This window comes from Schistocerca gregaria, chromosome 4 (genome assembly GCF_023897955.1).
Source record: "Schistocerca gregaria isolate iqSchGreg1 chromosome 4, iqSchGreg1.2, whole genome shotgun sequence".
Taxonomy (NCBI): Eukaryota; Metazoa; Arthropoda; class Insecta; order Orthoptera; family Acrididae; genus Schistocerca; species Schistocerca gregaria.
This window is the reverse complement of record NC_064923.1, coordinates 117,188,549-117,211,301: the sequence shown is the minus strand read 5'-3', so window position 1 is coordinate 117,211,301 and position 22,753 is coordinate 117,188,549. Positions and strand designations below refer to the sequence as shown.

Genomic DNA, 22,753 nt, shown 5'->3' with positions numbered 1-22,753 from the left:
TGATGAAATGGGGCCACGTGAAGCTTTTCAGAATGAAATGAATGTAGTATGTCGACTTGCCTATCACTGACTGCAGTGCAGATACATTGTGAGGAACAGGCAGTTACTGTCCTGCATCTGACAACAATCGAAAAAGAGTACACTTATTGGCAGCATGTTCCTCTGGCATACGACCTGACACGACCATATTGTCAAGGTAGTTCGAACAGAACAGCACATGAGCACTCAGCTTTTCCAAGTACTGTTGAAAAATGGCGGGTACAGAGGCACTGTCGAAGGGCAGACGCAAATACATGAACAGGCCTGAGTGTGTACTAACAACAAACACTTTCTGTGATTCTTCACCTTGTGGTATTTGCAAATAAGCATCAAGAAAATCTATCTTATAAAAGTAACAGCCTGCACCAAGGCTGTCTATAAGTTCCTCAGGGTGAGGCAGTGGATAAGTGTCAATTATTGTCTGTGAATTGACTGCAGTTTTGAAGTCAAAACATATAAAAATGGAACCAGCAGGCTTGTGCATCAAAACCATTGGACTTGCCCACTGACTAGCTTGTATTGGAACAATCACACTAGTGTCTTGCAATTGTTTCAATTTATTGTCCCATAAAGCAATAGGAACAGGCCAGTCCCAGAAAAACTTAGGTTGTGCATTGTTTTTCATGGTAATGTGCACTACAAATTTATTAACTTTTCCAAGACCATCAGAAAAGATATCAGGAGATTCCTTGAGCATACCAGCTACAATGTCTTTTGAATTAAAAGTAGTCACTGAAAGTACATTGTCTTGGATGCTAAGACCAAACAAATTTAAGCCAAAAATATTTTCACTGTCTATTGAGTGCAACACAGTAAATTTCACTGTCCTGGTGTGTGATTTGGAAGTGGCAGGCAAACTACACTGTTCAAGTACTGGGATTTCTTTCCATTGTATGCAGTGAGGTGTGTGCTAGATTTTGACATGTGTAGTGAGCCTAACTGTTCATATGTGGCACGATTAAGCGAAGTTACAGAAGCACCTGTGCGCAATTGAAAGTCAACATGACGGCCAGTAATTTGCAATGTTACAAATAGTTTGTTGGAATTGCGACACACTGCACTGGGGAGATATGAGAGCACAACCTTACTTGAATTACTGCTAGAACCTGTGCAAGCAAACTTATGTTTTCTGTAAAGTTTTCGGTATCATCTGGAGGTGAGTCTAGCGATCAGTGGAATGACAAAAGTATAATTTTTATGCCTGCCCTTGATACTAGGTCTTACTCAGATAATCTTAAGTGCAGTTTCAATTTCTGTGTTGGTAGATTTGAGTTTTGTGTCTACTGTGACAAAAATGCCATGTCATTTCCCATCGGCTTATCCTTTCAGTATTCATTTAAATTTCTCCCAGAACTACCTACTGTCAATAATGTGAGCTCCAATGCATTTAGGAACAGTTCAAACTCTGAGACTTTGCTGCAAATGCTTCAACAGTTGATCACTAGGGTTTTGATACTCTTGGCTGTAGGAGCATTTCTTTACACCGTTACTTCCAGGCCTGCTAAGACTATCATTATCTGGACTGGAGGGAGTTGCCTTTTGACTCATTTAGGTGGACAGTACAGTTCTCAATCATATGGCATGAGTTGAGGAAACCTTTGAAGTCTCCGGTTCAAGCCTTCCAATTGAACCAGGGCAAGGAAGCCACAATCAGTTCTGCTGCCTGTGAACTTCATCAAGTAACTTTCTGTGACAGTCGCCGTAATAATCTAAATGCAACTTCGGAGCCCAGACAGTAGACATCGTTTGTTGTTAATTGTGCATCAGTCGGCAATTAGTGCAGCATGTTCCCTAAACATGTTGTATGAGGCCACCAGTCATCAGCGTTGAGTTGAGTGCACCAGTGTTCCATCCCATCCCTTGCTGCCATTTCCCTACAGATTACCTATATTTGCCGTACACTTGAACTTTCGACAGTTACTGGTCACCACCCTTTAGTGTTTGTTGCACTGTTACAGGAGACAGACTGGTGTACCTAAACAGGTCAGTTGAGCCTCATTGACTCAGTTTTGGTTTCAGTGAAAGAGAGCACCTCAAATTTGTTGGCTAAAAACAAGGATGCAACACCCCGAGTTCCCCCTAGTCCCTGTCTTCCTTGTAGGCTTCTAGCACTGCCACTGACATGCCACTCACAGTCAAGTTATACTTGTTGCAGAGGAAACACAGTGTACAAGAGGTGATAGTATTTGAGCTATCTTTGGTATATGATTCTTGGTAGCCAGACTGACACATCCATTTGCAGAAGCTTCCAACCTCTCGAGAGCAGCCTTGGCGATTTTCAGCTCTTTACGAATACCAGCCAACTCATCATATGTCCGATAGAAACATTCGTTGTGGAGTTGCATTGTGGCCATGTCTAACATAATTACAATATCATCAGCGAACCTCAGAGGTTTTCTTTCCAAACTTCTTCTTGCTTGTTTCCTGTCCTGTTTTTGCATTGCACAAATTAAATAATGTGGGTTATAGAATACAACCCTGTCTCATGCCTCCCTCAACTGCTGCCTTCTTTTCGTGTTCTGTGACTCATAATTGCAGTCCATTTTATCCCTGGTAACTTCAAGATTTCAAACAGCGTATTCTAGTCTCCATTGTCATACTTTACTTTCTTCATTCGATTTAAGAAGATAAGTGGCAGGGCTAGTTGTGCATAATGTGTTCATATATTTCTCCAAAACACGAACTGATCTTACACCTGGTCAGATTTTACAGATTACACCAATCTTGTCTAACAATGGAAATTCCTGGAAGGAATATCAACAATTATGAAAAGGGTAGATTGTTAATCACCATAAAGATGACATGTCGAGATGCAGACAGAAATAATGAAAAGACTGTTATGCGCTGAGCTTTTTGCTAAAGTTTTCTTCAGAAAAGAATTATTGCTTAAAACCTTTGTAGAAACACTCTCCTGAATCCATTGCTCTCCTCACTCCTGGTACACCCCTATTCAGTTCAGTACTGTGCAGGTAGGAACTCTTCCTGCAATATATCCTATGTTCCCATAACCCCCTTGCCTTAACCTTTACTAGTCCCTGTCCTGCACCTACTTATCCCCTACGCTGCGCTCCCTCCAGCACTACACAATGTTCTATGCCACCAACACACCCACTAGTCTTTCTTCCCCGTCTCTTTGCCCTCCCCTCCCCCCTCAAACATCTACAACTCCACCTAGCAGTTAACCCTAACCCTGTCCCCACACGTCCCTGCATGCTCTCACAAGCAACACTATTCCGTCCCCCATCTCTACCCTGCTATCCCTCCGTGCCCCCACCCCATTCTCCTCCTTACTACCACCCCCCACAGATTGCTTCTCCTATCAGATGGAGCTGCTGTACACAGTACCCCTTCGTCAGCCGAAGGCAGTGGTCATACGTGTGTGAGTTGTGCATGTGTGTATGTTTCTCTTGTTTTCTATTGTAGAAGGACTTTCAGCCAAAAGCTCAAATGTATAGCAGTGTCTTTGTTATGCATGCCTGCGGCACAGCTTCTCCTTTATATGGTGAGTAGCAGTCTATCCTTTTCACAATATTGTTGTTATTTCATCCTGGATTTTCTATTGTTTTATTTTGCAAGTGAGTGCTTACCTTCAGTATTTTGATTATTAAATTTTTCGCGAAGTATGAGGCTATTTTGTCTCTTGTATATCTGACATTGTAACAATTCTTTCATAGTTGTTTCTCCCAATAATCTTAATAATACAGAGGTGTCTTGTTTCAACTTAGGTTTTTCACTGCTCTGCCAAATTCCTCTCACATTATTGCTCAGCATCTTTCTACACTTCCTCCTCTATAATTATCGTGAAGTTTCTCCTCCTCTCAGCATTCCCTCCTTCGCCTAATACTAGCTTGTCATCTGAGCTCTTGATATTCATACAGCTGTTTCTTTCTCCAAAGGTTCAAGAAGCTGACATCAGGGAAGATCAGTTTGAGCTCTGGAGAAATGTAGGAACATGAAAGGCAATATTGACCCTTCAACTTATCTTTGAAGGTATATGGAAAAAAGACAAACCTGCATTTGCAGCGTTTCTAGATTTAGACAAAGCTTTTGACAGTTTCGACTGGCGAGCACCCTTTGAAATTCTTCATATATCAGGTATAAAGTACAGTGACTGGAAGGTCCACATAGGTTGTACAGGTACCAGAGAGCATTGATTACAGTTGAAGCATATGAATGAGAAATAATAGTTGAGAAAGAAATGAGTCAGGGTTGTTGTCTTTCCACAATGTTGTTCAGTCTGTACATTTAGCGAGGAGTCAAGGGAACGAAGAGAAATTTCAAAAGAGAATTAAAGTTCACGGTGAAGAAATAAACTTTGCGGTTTGCCAATAATGTTGTAATTGAGGCAGAACCAAGAAAAAATTTAACGAAGTGGGTCGTATCCTGAAAAAGAGGTCATACAGTGAACAACAACGAAACCAAGACCAAGGTAATGAAGCATAATTGAATTAAATTGAGTGATGCTGAGGGAACTAGATTAGGAAATGAGACACTAGTAGCTGTAAAAAAGTTTGGTTATTTGAGCAGCAGACTAACTGATAATCATTGATATAGAGAGAGTATAAAATGCAAACTGGCAGAAGCAAGAAAACACCTAATACCAATTTAAATGTTAAAAAGTCTTTGCTGGGAGTATTTGTATGGAGCATAGCCTTTCACAGAAGTGAAACACCAACGGTAAACAGTTAAGGCAAGAAGAGAATAGAAGCTTTTGAAATATAGTTCTGCAGAATGACACCAAAGATTGAATGAGTAGGTCAAACAACTAATGCAGAAGTACTGTATCGAATTGGAGAGAAAAGAAATTTATGGCTCAAAAAGGAGGGACCAGTATGTCAATCTTCTGACTGAAGATCACAAAAAACAACTACTGCCAATTTGTGATTACAATAAACATTAGGAGACAACATTGTTTTATATATGACTGTAACTTCTTGCCTATGTAATTTTTTTATAAATTGACAGTTTATTTTTAAAAGTATGAATTCTGTGTCGTAGGTGACATGCCCCTTGAAGAGCTCTTGGCAATGTACGGTTATGGAGAACGTGATGCAGAGGGTGGTGCAGGGACAGAGGTGGAATGCAGTGTTGGAGGAGGAAGTAGTGCAGCTAGTAGTAGCAGTTCAGAGGAAGGGGGTGCCTCGTCATCAGGACTTCGACAGTTATACACACCCAATCTGCAGCCACAATGTGGTGGAGGTGGTGGTGCTGTGGGAATAGGCAGTGGTGGGTCTGGTGCTGCCGGTGGCCCTGCACCAGATGATGACTGTGATTATAACCCTCAAGAAGATGAGGACTGGCGAAAGACAATCATGGTTGGTTCTGACTACCAGGTAGGTTTTGACTGCCCCTGTCTCTTCAAATAGAAGAGCTATAATAATAATAATAATAATAATAATAATAATAATAATAATAATAAAATAATAAATCAATCAAATTAAGATACTAGCTATTAATACTGTTTTTCCTGTTCATTCTCATATTTTGTGGATGAAATAATACTTGTGTTCAAAAGTTAGTGTTTTATCATCTATTGTTTGTCTGCATATTTGCTATAGTTTGGTAAATAGATACTTTTTCTATCTTCATTTGATTGTTGTTGCATTATAAATATCCTCTTATTTTTAAATTTTCTGGCTCAGTAGTAGCAATATATAAAAAACTGAATAGTAATAATAATGTAAGGCAGTGTGAAAATGATTATTTTAAAATATCTTGTAAATATTACAAATTATAATTTGAATATTACATTACACTCCCTGTGCTGGAATAAATATGATGGCAATGTGAAGTATTCTTAGCTTGACACAGAGACAGCATTATTATCAGTGAAATATTGTTTTTGTTAAAAAATTCTTTGTTTTGCATGGTTTATCCTCATTTGAGATTCCACTCCTGCAGTTTCGACAGATAAATAAGCAACTTAATTCATATGTGGCTGTCCTTGCTCTCGAGGCTACTTAATGAGGAGAGCCATGCATGAAAAGTCTAGAAACTGCACTATATGGTGTTGGACAACCACTGTTAAAAATATATGAATTAACTAGCACTATAAGCTTGTGTTTTGTGTGTGTGTGTGTGTGTGTGTGTGTGAGAGAGAGAGAGAGAGAGAGAGAGAGAGAGAGAGAGAGAGAGAGAGAGAGAGAGAGAGAGAGAGAGATTGTAAAGCAAATGGTAAGAAAAGAGTAGTGTGCAGTTAATTCAGAATTAACTTTGAGAAAGCTTTGTACATGGTAGACGCTGTTAACTGTTGGCAAGTAATAACAGGTATGTGAATGCAAGTCCAGGATCTGCAACAGACAAGCAGCCAGTTATGCACAAGGCAATCAAAGTGGTTTCCAGAGCCTGACTGGAGAAGATATGCTGACGATGCGGTTCACTGGGCACTGAGTGTCTATAGCCACCAGCGGCTGGCCATTGTTATGTTACAACATGGACGTTTGAAAGGGACATGGTGGCCAAAGCACATGACATAGTTCGCTGGTGCTGTGGTGGAGGTGGGCCAAGCACCTGTGGTAAGTGTGGTCTGGGTGGCTGTGCAATGTGGAATGGGTCTGCGGCACACACAGCAGTGCGATGGCAGCTGGTCACATGCGTGCATCATGGCCAGCCACTGGTGCGGGCTCTGCCTGACGAGTGACGGGGGCTACCTCTTCTGTTAACAGGTCTTCCACTGGGTCGAAGAAGTGAACGGCGGCAGGAGGGGTCAAGATGTAAGCGAGCTTGACTCAGTTGATTGACATTTTGGTCAACTTGCCCTTGCAATCATGTTGAGTGTTCTCTCACCGTGGGTGATGATGCCCCAATTAGGGTGGCTTAATTGGTAGCGCAGCATAACGCGTCTACAGTTCAGTAGGTCAGCAGGTACGAACATTTTGCTGGTGTCATACCACATCAGTGTGTGTTTTGAGGCAGGCCATATGGGTGTGTAGATTTTCCGCCAGTGGAGGGGCTGAGGAGTCACATGATGGTGATACTCCATAAAATCACTATGGATGGCGATTGATTGTCCATAGACCAGGTTGGCTGGCGAAGCACTGATCTCTTCCTTTGGTGTTACTCGCAGGCCAAGCAGTACCAGTGGGAGTGTGTCCATCCAGGCGGTGTTGCGGCAAATTAGGTAGGTGTTCAGTGTTTGGTGGAGCTGCTTGACAATGCCATTAAGACACCAGGTGGTAGCTGGTGGTTCTACGTCACTGCACATTACACAGTTGAGAGACGTGTGTGAAAAGCGCACCGTCAACGGACAGCTGCAATCCATTGTGACATGACTGTGGCAGCTGAAGCATGCCACTCAGCTGTTGACAAAGGCGGTGGCAACGGCTTCAGTGATGATATCCACTATGGGCATTGCCTCTGACCAATGTGTGTAGTGGTCTGCAATTGTCTGCAGGTAACACTTGCCTTGGGACAGAGGGGGTGGGGCCCCCGATGTGCACATGAACATGTGCAAAACAGCGTGTTATGTTGGTAAAGCCACCAATGGGTGCATGGGTGTGCCTCCCGTTGTTTGACGTCCAGTGCAGGTGCATGCCCATTGATGACAGTCTTTATGTACTCCTGGCCAGACAAACTGCATCGTCATGAGCTGCATGGTTGTATTGATGCCGGAGTGTGACAGTCTGTGGACACGGTCAAGAGCACTGCACTGGAGTTTGTCTGGGAGAAATAGGTGGTGTGTGCCAGTTGAAATGTTGCACCAAATTTTGTGGGCTGAGCTGGGAATGGGTAGTAGCTCGAGTTGTAGGCTACTGGAGGTGTCGTGGTCAAGGCTGTCCAGTTGTTTGTCATTCTCTTGTTCTTGGGCAATGTCCTCAGAGTTCACAGAAGGAAAGAGGACAGCACAAGTGTAGGATAAGCAGTAGGATGTCCCTGGACAACTGACACACACACTTCCAACTGCTGGAACTGGCATAATGTCAACTTGGTATTATTGCTGTGAAACACATGACTTTGGGGATCACAGTCGAAAATCACGAAGGGACAGTCATACATCTTTTTGTGTCTGTGGGCATGGCATGGTCAGGATTGCCTGTCACTTGTCCAGTAGTGGCGTGGATCTGCTAGTAATGATTAAATGCCCTAGGAATACAATTTCTGTGACCTCGAATATACTTTTTGAGGGGTGTATGAAGATGTCGGCCTCGCACAAGCACGGAAAAATGGTTGTTAGGCAGTGGCAGTGGACTTTGGGTAACTTGAAATAGGCCAGAAGGCCTTCAAGGTACGCGGACACAACGGTAAGCCTCAAAAGATGACATCAAGGAATGCTGCCAGATTTGGGCCTAGTGTCATGTAGGAGCTTTCGAAAAGCCCAAAGGGCATGTTAGTAGCTATTTTCTGAATGACTTCATGCATTATAGGAATCTGCTTGAAAACCTCCGCACAGTCAATTGTGCTTGAATATAACCTAGTCCACCAATGTGTGGCTAAAATTGTGCAGGTGTTCTACTGGATATCGGTCCTGCACCGTTCATACCCTTAAGGCGCGATAATCTCCACATGGGTGCCAGGAATTGTCTTTCTTGGGGACTAAGTGCAAGGCAGAGGACCATGGGCTGCAGGACGGTTGAACAATGCCCTGTCGCAACATGGCGTCTAACTCAGCCCTGGATACAGCAAGTTTCTCAGTTGCAAGTCGATGTGAACAATGTGAAGTGTGTGGGCCAGGCATAGCCACGATGCAGTGGGCCCTCGAGTGTTTGACTTCCTTCGGTGTATGAGGCAGGTGAGTGAGCTCCAGAAATTTGTCCAAGATGTCTGCGTACACTCTGGGAACTTCACTGGTTTAACACTGCAGAAAGCAGCTGGCCATTTGTGTCCCATTATTTTCAAATTTGTCAAATCGATCAGCTGGGCATTTGCGATGTTGGCTAGTAAGTTGTAGTGGCCAAGGAAATCTGCATCCGGGACTGCTTCATTGACGTCAGCCACAGTGAACATACACAATTGTGCGCTGCAGTCTGAGGTCCAAATTTCGCCAGTGTGTGCTGTAAGATTTTATTTAATTGTTTGCCACGATAAGAGAGAGTGCCTAGGCCTTCCGGTGGTCTCTTAACAGATTGGAAGTAAATAGATAGATGGAAATGCATGTCAACAAGGTACTTCACACTGCAAGGTCCTTCTGATACAAAGATCTGTCTGGATATTGCTTTGCAGTCAATTGCGCCTAACCTGGTTGCAGCTGGCGTTTGGATGCAGTTAGGGAGCCCGAAACTTCATTGCTTCATTGCCAAAGTGGGAACGATACCAGCAGAAGCTGCTCAGCTACTGCTCTGATGTCGGTGGCACACTGCGAGAACAGCTGGTACTGTACATAAGCTGTGCATAACGTGGACTGGCCAGCGGTAGTAGGATATGCTGCCGCTATGACACCTGTTGCCCGCTGTCTGTGAGTGCGCCAACTGGTCGTGTAATGAACACAGAATAATCCTTCACTCCTGTTGCAAAATGCCTCAACCGCAGCAGCTATCCTCTTCACTAATTCAGCAGCCTAGAATGTGTATATGGCATGTTTTCCTTTTACAAAAGCAACATTACATGTAGTTCATTGGCACAGTCCATGTTCTCATATATATGACACTTAGACACTGGTTTCATTAACCTTGCCACAAAATGCAGCTATCACGTTTTCCAGCCGAGCCCTGATACTTCTTCAGTAACACTGCTCGAGCAAGTCGCTGAGCTTACCACTTGCTCCCGGTCATATCCCTTGACCCACCAGCCATGCCTCACCTTCCCAGCTTCTCACTTGCCCTATTGCCATTTAACAACCTCCTCACTCCCCATCTGAACACAGCACCAGGGAATCTCCAGAGCTTCACAGACCAAAGAGAGATCATATGCTATTGATATATGCCAACATCCCACAACAGAAAGATGTAAACTATCTTGTGAAAGCCTGGTTACAAGTTTCATGCATCATCTTTACGTGAGGAATCTACAAATGTACTATTTTACACAGGTTTGCGAAGACAAGAGTAGAACTAATGACAGGTATACAGACACATTTAAGCAATCGTTTCTTCCCACACTGCATTTCTGAATCGAGTAGAAAGAAGATGTAAAAACTAGTACTTTGGGAAAACCCTTTGCCATGTACTTAGCGGAGTACAGATGTAGATTCAGAATATTTCCTAACAAGCAAAGTTAGTTATCCTGATGTCCGATAACAAGTTAATGTCCACTCATTGGCCCATTGTCTGATGAATCACAAGAAGCAAATGATCAAAACAGAATTGCAAACATAAGGTCAACATTAGTCACCTGTTTCCTTGAGATTCTCAGCATATTTGTGTCCCATTCTCATTAAGGGACCAAACCACAAAAGTTGTCTGTATTCTATTTGATCTGTTATGTTATCTTTCTTGTGTGTTATTTTGTGTACTTACTCATTTGTTCTGTGTTCCCTGAATTGATGTGGTGAATGTTGGGAAAAGTTTTTAGTCTTTAATGACCTCATTGTCAACGTCCTTCACCCAGTGTAATACAGTCTAGGATGGACTAAATGAGAATTTGGAGATATGTAAAGCATATTTGGAGACAGTTATTCATCATATGATTATGGATGAGTTCTCCAAAAGCATTTTGCCCAATTTGCAGGAAAATTAATTTACCATTCATGAGAATCATTCTAGTATTGTGATGGTTGAATATTAGCATCCTGCATATGATAGCTGTCTTTAAATAGAGAAAAATGGAAGTTGTGTAACATGAAGGCTTTAACCAGAGTATTTAATCTCAGCATTCATGAGTACAAACCATCTGGGTTAATTCAGACATCTCTCCTTGTATGGGATATCCATTCTCATTGAAAAGCAGGTTAAAAGCATCTCAGAATACTCTCGCACTGCAGCACTGTTCTTCATCTTTGTTTCTGGCAATAGTGTAACAGAATATTTAAAAAATATCCTGGCTAAATGTATTTTTGTGGTGATATATGTGTAATAATAATAATATGTAAGAATTTTAAGAAAAGGATAGTTGCTACACACACACACACACACACACACACACACACACACACAAAACACAGATTCCAAGACTTACCAAGCGGGCAAAGATTCCAAGACTTACCAAGCGGGAAAGCGCCGGTAGATAGGCACAATGAATAAAACACACACACACACACACACACACACACACACACACACACACACACACACACACACAGAATTTCGAGCTTTCGCAACCGGCAGTTGCTTCGTCAGGAAAGAGGGAAGGAAAATGAAAGATGAAAGGATGTGGGTTTTAAGGGAGAGGGTAAGGAGTCATTCCAATCCCGGGAGCGGAAAGACTTACCTTAGGGGGAAAAAAGGATAGGTATATACTCGCGCACGCACACACACGAACACACACACACATATCCATCCATACATACACAGACACAAGCAGACATATTTAAAGACAAAATATGTCTGCTTGTGTCTGTGTATGTATGTATGTATGTATGTATGTATGTATGTAAAGGCCGAATGTCTGCTTGTGTCTGTGTATGTGCGGATGGATATGTGTGTGTGTGTGTGTGTGTGCGAGCGAGTGCGCGCGTATACGTTCCTTGTTCTAAGTTCAATAACCACGTTGTGTGCCGCTCCGTGTCATGCTTCTTCATAGAACTTGCCATATGCTGAACCAGAACAACTGTGCTATATAACTCCTGTACTTCCTCTTTGTCTGCTGTTCTGAAAATTGTCTTTAACAATTTTTCTCTAGCATTTACCCAGCTCCTCTTCCACTGACTCCTAGCTTGAGGAACCACATCCACCAACTTTGATAACTGCATCCTTAATTTACTGTAAGTGGGTTGCAACTTCTGGTACTCTCCCTTTATCTCCCTAAATAAATTACTTCCCTGTGCCTCTTTATATAATTCCAGAAAGGCATCCACTAACCTATGCACCTCACCTCCAATGCCCCAAATCCCCACTGTTGTTTCTAGTGTCCATTTATGAGTAGTAAGCTATACATCTGGTTGTCTTGGCAATATAACACGCAATTCTAGAGCCTGAACAACTGTTATCTCACCTGCCTCACTCTTGTAGGTGTACAGAAACAGCAGGGCCATCCTTATTCCTCAGGATGTCGTTGGCATATTCGACACCCAGAAAACAAAATTACTCTATCACCCCTTCCCATCTTCTGATCCATCCGCACATACACAGACACAAGCAGACATTTGTAAAGGCCGAATGTCTGCTTGTGTCTGTGTATGTGCGGATGGATATGTGTGTGTGTGTGTGCGAGCGAGTGTATACCTATCCTTTTTTCCCCCTAAGGTAAGTCTTTCCGCTCCCGCGATTGGAATGACTCCTTACCCTCTCCCTTAAAACCCACATCCTTTCATCTTTCCTTTTCCTTCCCTCTTTCCTAACGAAGCAGCCGCCGGTTGCGAAAGCTCGAAATAATGTTTGTGTGTTTTATTCATTGTGCCTATCTACCGGCGCTTTCCCGCTTGGTAAGTCTTGGAATCTTTGTTTTTAATGTATTTTTCCCATGTGGAAGTTTCTTTCTATTTATATATATACTAAGCGGGAAAGCGCCGGTAGATAGGCACAATAAATAAAACACACAAACACACACACAGAATTTCTAGCTTTCGCTACCGACGGTTGCTTCTTCAGTAAAGAGGGAAGGAGAGGGAAAGACGAAAGGATGTGGGTTTTAAGGGAGAGAGTAAGGAGTCATTCCAATCCTGGGAGCGGAAAGACTTCCCTTAGTGGGAAAAAAGGACAGGTGTACACTCGCGCGCACACACACACACATATCCATCCGTACATACACAGACACAAGCAGACATTTGTAAAGCCAAAGAGTTCGGGCAGAGATGTCAGTCGAGACGGAAGTACAGAGGCAAGAAAGAAGTTGTTGAAAGACAGGTGAGGTATGAGCGGCGGCAACTTGAAATTAGCTGAGGTTGAGGCCTGGCGGATATCGAGAAGAGAGGATATACTGAAGGGCGAGTTCCCATCTCCCGAGTTCGGATAGGTTGGTGTTGGTGGGAAGTATCCAGATAACCCGGACGGTGTAACACTGTGCCAAGATGTGCTGGCCCTACACCAAGGCATGTTTAGCCACAGGGTGATCCTCATTACCAACAAACACTGTCTGCCTGTGTCCATTCATGTGTATGGACAGTTTGTTGCTGGTCATTCCCACATAGAAAGCGTCACAGTGTAGGCAGGTCAGTTGGTAAATCACGTGGGTGCTTTCACACGTGGCTCTTCCTTTGATCGTGTACACCTTTTGGGTTACAGGACTGGAGTACGTGGTGGTGGGAGGGTGCATAGGACAGGTTTTACACCTGGGGCGGTTACAAGGGTAGGAGCCAGAGGGTAGGGAAGGTGGTTTGGGGATTTCATAGGGATGAACCAAGAGGTTACGAAGGTTAGGTGGACGGCAGAAAGACACTCTTGGTGGAGTGGAGAGGATTTCATGAAGGATGGATCTCATTTCGGGGCAGGATTTTAGGAAGTCATATCCCTGCTGGAGAGTCACATTCAGAGTCTGATCCAGTCCCGGGAAGTATCCTGTCACAAGTGGGGCACTTTTAGGGTTCTTCTGTGAGAGGTTCTGGGTTTGAGGGGATGAGGAAGTGGCTCTGGTTATCTGCTTCTGTACCAGGTCGGGAGCGTAGTTGCGGGATGCGAAAGCTGTTTTCAGGTTGTTGGTGTAATGGTCCAGGGATTCAGGACTGGAGCAGATTCGTTTGCCACGAAGGCCTAGGCTGTAGGGAAGGGACCGTTTGATATGGAATGGGTGGCAGCTGTCATAATGGAGGTACTGTTGCTTGTTGGTGGGTTTGATGTGGACGGATGTGTGAACCTGGCCACTGGACAGATGGAGGTCAACGTCAAGGAAAGTGGCATGGGATTTGGAGTAGGACCAGGTGAATCTGATGGAACCAAAGGAGTTGAGGTTGGAGAGGAAATTCAGGAGTTGTTCTTCACTGTGAGTCCAGATCATGAAGATGTCGTCAATAAATCTGTACCAAACTTTGGGTTGGCAGGCTTGGGTAACCAAGAAGGCTTCCTCTAAGCGATCCATAAATAGGTTGGCATACGAGGGGGCCATCCTGGTACCCATGGCTGTTCCCTTTAATTGTTGGTATGTCTGGCCTTCAAAAGTGAAGAAGTTGTGGGTCAGGATGAAGTTGGCTAAGGTGACGAGGAAAGAGGTTTTAGGTAGGGTGGCAGGTGATCGGCATGAAAGGAAGTGCTCCATTGCAGCGAGGCCCTGGACGTGCGGAATATTTGTGTATAGGGAAGTGGCATCAATGGTTACAAGGGTGGTTTCTGGGGGTAACAGACTGGGTAAGGATTCCAGGCATTCGAGAAAGTGGTTGGTGTCTTTGATGAAGGATGGGAGACTGCATGTAATGTGTTGATCTACGTAGGCAGAGATACGTTCTGTGGGGTTTTGGTAACCAGCTACAATGGGGCGGCCGGGATGTTTGGGTTTGTGAATTTTAGGAAGTAGGTAGAAGGTAGGAGTGCGAGGTGTCGGTGGGGTCAGGAGTTTGATGGAGTCAGGTGAAAGGTTTTGTAGGGGGCCTAAGGTTCTGAGAATTCCTTGAAGCTCCGCCTGGACATCAGGAATGGGATTACCTTGGCAAACTTTGTATGTAGAGTCGTCTGAAAGCTGACGCAGTCCCTCAGCCACATACTCCCGACAATCAAGTACCACGGTCGTGGAACCGTTGTCAGCCGGAAGAATGATGATGGATCGGTCAGCTTTCAGATCAGGGACAGCCTGGGCTTCGGCTGTGGTGATGTTGGGAGTAGGTTTAAGGTTTTTCAAGAAAGATTGAGAGGCAAGGCTGGAGTCCCTTCCGTCATTGAATCAGTAATGGGTGTGGATTCTTATGGCATTTGTTTGTGTCATCTGGTGTACCATATTCTCTTGCAAAAACAATGACAAAACTTATTTTTGGAATGTCTTTTGTATAACATAATTAAATACCAAAGATGAACATACAACAAAAATTATGGAATTAAATTACTACAGTGTATTATTTGCAGACGAGTTTTTTCAGATTGGCTGTTCTTTGCCACCAATCCCCACATTTTAAACTTATTATTATAAATAAATCTTATGATACTAATATTGACATTTTAGCCATCGACAATGAAGTTCCTAACTATGAAGTACTTTTCCATCTAATGTGTTTCAACTAATGAATGACAGTGTAAATAATTTTTGTAATCTCTATTTTCTGTAGTGTGATTGGTATTGATATTGTAAAATATTGGAGAATGCAGTAGCAAATATAGTAAAACTTGCTATATAAATAGGCAGGTATTCCTGAGGGCTTGTGCAAGTATGATGATGCCTTGCCATATGAAAATGAAGATAAACTACTCTGGGAGCCAAATGCACTGAAGGAATCAGAGGTGGAAGATTTCCTGGTACGTGCCCAAGAGCCTTCCCTGGGTGCAGGAGTGAGTGCTATCCCAACAGGAGCACATACCCGTGATGATGAACAAGCCCTGTATCTACTGCTGCAATGTGGTTATAATGTAGAGGAGGCCTTGCGAAGACGGCGTATGAATGCTCTCCCACCTGCTGATACCATGAGCTTGTGGTCAGAAGAAGAATGCCGTAATTTTGAAAATGGGCTGCGCACATATGGGAAGGATTTTCATCTCATTCAGCAAAATAAGGTTAGTCTAGTAATTGTACATAACAGCTGGTCATGATTAAATCACTGTATGTAGTCCTGTCATGCAGTAACTTTTCAGTTTCTTTATGAAGTAACTGCAGGGTAATTTATTGCAAAATTCTTACTCAAATTGTAGTAGTGCATTTAATATGATGTGTCACATGTGATCATCTCATTGTAAAGTAATTTGAATTCTTGTTAATCTTATGGTAGGCTGTTCAAAACTGCCATTTTTTCACATGCTGGCAGATTTATCTAGAGAAACTGAAAATATACATGATAAAATTTGAAGTTTCATATTCATGGAAGAGGGGCTGATTGTGGTTGAGCACTCATAACAGATAAGTATTCTGTGACATACTTGAACTTCATCTCTGATATTTTCATTTCCAGAATGATTTACATTTGGAAAATTGGAAAATAAAGGTTGACTGCTTGGTACTTGACCTATTCTGTGAGACATACTTACTAGGGGACCATGCTTACTTGTTCTTGTATACACCTTAACCTTCCTAGAATTTTTTCTATAATCCCAAATTTTCTTTCGTCTTTCTTTTTCACATGTTTTATAAGAATATTAATAAGTACAATATGTTTAGCATTACTTTACACTGTAGGTAATGTAAAAATTGAAAATAAGAAGTGTTTCCACATGGGGACACATCCTCACAATCCTCAGATTACTATTTTGTACTCTTTCCACTGCACCAACTGCTGCCTGGAAACTAAGATCTTGCCTCACCCATCCTGTTCCAGAAAAGCTATTTTTTCTAGACTTGGCCATCTGGAGCTCCCACTCCCATCACTTTTCATTCCTGTCCAAGTCCGCATGTACCATAAATTTGGACAAAATCAGTGATGACGAACAGATGTATTCCCTTTGCTAGAAAGCTCGCGTGATTGAACGTTGGCTACAGGTGGCAAAATCATCTTTACAATTTTTGTTCAGTGTTCACTCGTTATTCGTCAAGAAAATTCATTTCAGAACACACACACTTCTGAGAAATTAAAATCATTTTGACCCTCATTGCATTCAGTATAAATTGTATTTTCTGGTATTAGTCTGGAAAGGACGAAATTGCACAGGTGGTACTTCCAGGTAGAATTTATATGGAAAAATAAGAAAGATTTCTGATTTTGAATCTATAAAAGCAACCACTGTATATGTCACAAAATGCATATACTAATTTGCGTTCAGGGTCTCTATAACTTTATTTGTATGAATCATATGATGATCATTCAGAAAGAAGGGAACAAAATCAACAAAACAGACTATGTTGTCATGACTGGTGATTTTAATGCATGAGTAGGATATCTACCTACACCGATCAGCCAGAACATTATGACCTCTGACCTACTATCAATATAAACCTATCCAGGCGATGGCAGCATCATCTGGTGAGGAATGACTGCTAGTCAGACACATGCACCAAGCATGTAGTATCTGTGAGCATGCTGTCTGTGTGTAGAATGAGGAAGGTGTGCGGTCTGTCTGAGTTCGACCGATGGCAGACTGTAATGGCACAGAGGCTCAGCACGAGCATTTCGGAAACTGCATGACTTGTTGGGTGTTCAAAGAGTGCTGTGGTGAGTGTCTTCAACACGTGGCGAAACCAAACTGAAACCACATCCAGGCGTCTTGGGGTTTCGCGATCACCCCTCATTAAAAGATGTCGAACGTTGTATGCCGGGCATACTGGTGAAACAGGTCAGGCGGTGAACTGTGGCAGAATTAACATCGGAGTTTAATGCTGGGCATAGTACAAGTGTGTATGGAACACAGTTTACCAATCACTTCTAACAGTGGGCCACCACAGCAGATGACCCTTACATCTGCCAATGTTAACACCAGAACATCAGAATCTATGACTGAAATGGGCATGTGACCATCGACACTGGTCCTTGGTGCAGTGGCAGTGTTGCATGGTCTGATAAATCCCAATACGTTCATCATCAGCTCCTTGACACCTGTACTGTGGGATGGAGGCAAGCTGGCAGTGGCTCAGTCTTGCTCTGGGGAACATTAACATGGGCATCCATGGGTCCAATGGAACTCGTGCAAGGCACTGTGATAGCCTTCATAACAAATGTGTTTCCCGATGGCAGTGGCATTTTTCAGAAAGATGATGTACCATATCACAAGGTCAGGAGTGTGATAGAGTGGTTCTAAGAACACAGAGGCGAGCTCCAATTGATGTGCTGACCCCTTGCCAGATCGGAACCTGATGGAACACACCTGGGATGTGATTGAACATGGCGTCAGAGCTCATCGCCCTCCTTCCCTACATGTATGGGAAGAAGGTGACGTGTGTGTGTGTGTGTGTGTGTGTGTGTGTGTGTGTGTGTGTGTGTGTGTGTGTGTGTGTGCGCGCGCGTGCGCGCAGAAGTGGTGCCAGCTCCCTTAGGCGACATACCAAGGCCTCATTGCTTCCAAGCCCTGACACACCACTGCTGTTATCTCTGTCAAAGGTGCACATACCAGCTATTAGATAAGTGGTTGTAAGGTTCTAGCTGATCAGTGTATCTACATCTACATCTACATCCGTACTCCGCAAGCCACCTGCCGGTGTGTGGCGGAGGGTACCCTCAGTACCTCTATCGGTTCTCCCTTCTATTCCAGTCTCGTATTGTACGTGGAAAGAAGGATTGTCGGTATGCTTCTGTGTGGGCTCTAATCTCTCTGATTTTATCCTCATGGTCTCTTCGCGAGATATACGTAGGAGGGAGCAATATACTGCTTGACTCTTCGGTGAAGGTATGTTCTCGAAACTTTAACAAAAGCCCGTACCGAGCTACTGAGCGTCTCTCCTGCAGAGTCTTCCACTGGAGTTTATCTATCATCTCCGTAACGCTTTCGCAATTACTAAATGATCCTGTAACGAAGCGCGCTGCTCTCCGTTGGATCTTCTCTATATCTTCTATCAACCCTACCTGGTGCGGATCCCACACTGCTGAGCAGTATTCAAGCATTGGGCGAACAAGCGTACTGTAACCTACTTCCTTTGTTGTCGGATTGCATTTCCTTAGGATTCTTCCAATGAATCTCAGTCTGGCATCTGCTTTACCGACGATCAACTTCATATGATCATTCCATTTTAAATCACTCCTAATGCGTACTCCCAGATAATTTATGGAATTAACTGCTTCCAGTTGCTGACCTGCTATTTTGTAGCTAAATGATAAGGGACCTATCTTTCTATGTATTCGCATCACATTACACTTCGCTACATTGAGATTCAATTGCCATTCCGTGCACCATGCGTCAATTCGCTGCAGATCCTCCTGCATTTCAGTACAATTTTCCATTGTTGCAACCTTTCGATACACCACAGCATCATCTGCAAAAAGCCTCAGTGAACTTCCGATGTCATCCACCAGGTCATTTATGTATATTGTGAATAGCAACGGTCCTATGACACTCCCCTGCGGCACACCTGAAATCACTCTTACTTCGGAAGACTTCTCTCCATTGAGAATGACGTGCTGCGTTCTGTTATCTAGGAACTCCTCAATCCAATCACACAATTGATCTGATAGTCCGTATGCTCTTACTTTGTTCATTAAACGACTGTGGGGAACTGTGTCAAACGCCTTGCGGAATAGTTGGACTATTTGGAGAAAAGACTCTTAATAGTAATGCACTGGAATTACACCAGCTTGTCTTCTTCAGTAATTTTCAAATTACTAACACATTTTACAGAAAGAAAGACATTCACAAGGATTAAGGTTTTTGATTGATTGTATACTAACTAATGATAAAATGAAGAATCTTATCCAAGGCATATGTGTTTATAAAGAAAGCGACATAGGTAGTGACCACTTTGTTTTAGGCAGTAAGATATGGCTACTATCAAATTGAAAGAAAACAAAGAAACTCCAAAAGAAGTCACAACATCAGCTGCTCAGAAACATTTTCTGTTGTAGTTTAGCATTAGGAAACATTATCAGTGAATTCTACAAGAAAAGCTTACTTCACTACCAATCAGTTGAGACATCGATATAGAATGGAATAATATCAGAGTCTGCATATTGAAGCAGTGTCAGAAGCATTTGGCGATCAGAACAAACCAAATGGGTAAAAATGAGTCAGGATTTGGAAAAATAGAAATTAAAGAAGCCATTAAAGAAAAACAAATAGGTTGTTTGAAGTTTCTGCAGACAAAAACATCAGAGAGCTGGGGAACATACAAAATAAAAAGGAATGCAACGAAACAGATAGTGCACAAAGCTCACCAAGAGTCTTGGGACTCATTCGTTAGCATATTAGAACATGATGTACACTGTAGACAGCAATGTGCATGCAAGTTCATGAAAGCCCTCAACAGGGAAGAAAAAAATGCTGCCCCACTGAATATTATACACAATTAACAGTGGATGAATTGTTATACAGACTTGCAGTGTATACAGATGGCACTAGACAAAGTATGTACAATGAATAATAGATCCAGTTGCTATGCAGTAAGTACAAAAGCTTTGAAAGGCAGGAATAACAGAAAAGCTACTGGTATAGATGGAATATATGCAGAATTAATTAGATATGAAGGGTTACCAATTGACGAGAAACTTCTACAATTAATGAATGAATGTTTGATGAACTGCAAGATCCCAGACCCTTGGTATACAGCATAAGTAATCTCTCTCTTCTAAAAAGGGAAGTATAATGACTGTAAAAATTACAATGGCATAAGTCATCTAAAAACTGGCCACAAACTGTACTCAAAGATAATCGATAACCTCATGAAGAATATCACAAAAGCTATTATTTCTGAATAACAAAATGAATTTAGACCAAGTCATTCAAGCACAGACAGTGTGCTTGTAATTCAAAAACATTATTGGTATAGAAACCCATGAGGCCTTTGTCAGACTTGAGAAGGCTTTTGTTCATGGTGATAGCCTATGTTAAAGATTGTCTGAATGTAAATATGCTTATCGCGTAATAGAGAGTGAAAAGTTTTGTAAAAACTACACACATTGTAATAAACACTGGTGGGATTTGATAATAAGAAATAATTATTAACCAATGTGTTAGACAAGGGTGTGGATTACAACCTACCCTCTTTAATATTTACATTGACTTTGTAATTAAAAGTAAACATAAGAATTAAACGAATGAATCAGGAATATCTGAAAGTACTTTTGCTTACTGATGACATCGTTACTGTTCGAAAGACTGAAGATGTTCTCCAAAGGTCAGTATACCAGCTGAACTCAATTTACAAGAAGTTCAACTTTAAAATTTCTAGCAAGAAAACTAAAATAATGGCATTCCAAGGAAAATATACAATCAGCCAAAAATGTTTTGGATAGGCCTAATTCAGTTTTAGAACAAGTGTCTGAAACTCTTATTTAGGCTGTGCTATATGTTTTGCTTTTATCTCTGATATTGAAAATAAAATACACAAATTTCAAGCTGTCTGAGGTACCATTGGCAAAACATTTGGCCTAAAATTCTGTAATGTAATGGCACTTCCTACATTATCCTATGGAAGTGAAGGCTGGTTTACCCAAAAAAAAGAAATAATTCAAACAGCAGAGAGGAGATTCCTAAGAAAGATAAGAGAGCTGCAAAAGAAGAGACATGATTAGAAGAAACAAAGATGTTAAGACGGAAGTAAATATTTTCAACATGAATGAAAAAATTCAAAAATGTTGTACATATTGGAGAGAGCACCTCATGAGAATGCCAGGTCACAGAATTCCCCAGAAGATCTTGAACTACAAGGTGAATGGGGGAAAGAGATTTTGGAAGTCCTCGAGAAAGATGGTTTTATGATGTTTCTGTGTATTTATGTACTGTGACTGTGTAACAGTAGAGAAGCAATAGCGATGTAGAGGGCTTTTTTTTTAAGCGGAGGGGTGAAACCATGATGAGTGGACATAAGAATATAGCAGTGTGATGAAGTGTGAGCTAGAAGTGAAGGTGAGGAGCGAGAAGTGAAATGAAGTTGCTGGGGGTGCTAGAATGGAAAAGGCTCTTTTGTTCTTCATAAAATTTCATAAATTATATTGCTCGTCTATGGTGTTCTTCTTTTAGATGATCCTCAAATGTTGAATGATTTGTACCATATTTGAATGCTCTGATATGTTCTTTATATCTTGTGTCAAATGTCCTGCCAGTCATTCCAATGTATATCTTCTCACAATCTCTGCAACTGAGCTGATAGATACCACATTTTTGGAAATCTGTCGGATTTTGGTTTTCGGATGTGCTGTTGTATGGAACTGTTTGTTTTGTAAGCAATCTTTATGCCTTTTTTTTCAATATGTTTCCTATTTTATGAGAGGTTTAGTTGTGGTAGGTCATTGTATGCCATTTTCTTGTTGTAGAGCAAGTTGTACGAGTTAATGTGGTTTGGTTAGTTTTTTTAATTATTTGTCTTTTTATTGTTTTATTTAGCTTGTCTACCATTGTTTCTTTGTGTCTTTTTTAATGCTATTTGTTTTATAATGGCTAACTCTTTCTGGTAATTAGAATTGTTTAGGGGGATCCTGTTCAGCCTGTTTAACATGTATCTGACTTTCGCATGTCTGTGGTCCCGTGGGTGGTTTGAAGTTGCATTTAAGATGTCACTTGTTGTGGGTTTTCTGTGTATGTCAAATGTGTGTTTATTATTGCCTTGTTTTTTGAACACAAACGACAACACAACCTTGAAGTACAAAAAGAAACAGAATATAGTGGTGTGCATAAAAGTGTGGTGTGCAAAATGCATAGTGCTGTAGAACATCTAAAAATTAGACTAAAATTATCAGTGGCAAAAACAAAAAACATCGATGTGCTAGCTGACCACATTTCCAGATGTAAGTGAGAAATCAGCCGAAAAATCACCATAAGTACAAATGAACCTATTCTTAAAAAAACTGTTTTTCGATCTAAAAAGGAAATCAAAATGTAAGTAACTTAATTACAGACCACTGATGATGCTTTAACTCAATGAAGTGAAACTCGACTGGTGAAAAAAACATGCATTTTTGTAGTTGCAACAACAGACCAAAACCACGCACAAGAATTATAAAGCAACTACAGACTCTATGGCCACACAAATGAAGAATTTA

At 41.9% G+C, this 22,753-nt stretch overlaps 1 protein-coding gene across 10 annotated transcripts in view; it reads left to right on the top strand.

Moving 5' to 3' along the window:
• Nucleotides 1–22,753, top strand: part of LOC126266742 (mesoderm induction early response protein 1) — a 169,232-nt gene that overhangs the window by 133,664 nt on the left and 12,815 nt on the right. For all 10 annotated transcript variants that reach the window (XM_049971235.1, XM_049971233.1, XM_049971238.1 and 7 more), the window contains 2 exons: nt 5,038–5,372; nt 15,330–15,698. In XM_049971235.1, coding sequence (XP_049827192.1) covers nt 5,038–5,372; nt 15,330–15,698 — 704 coding nt within the window. The remainder of the gene's footprint in view (nt 1–5,037; nt 5,373–15,329; nt 15,699–22,753) is intronic.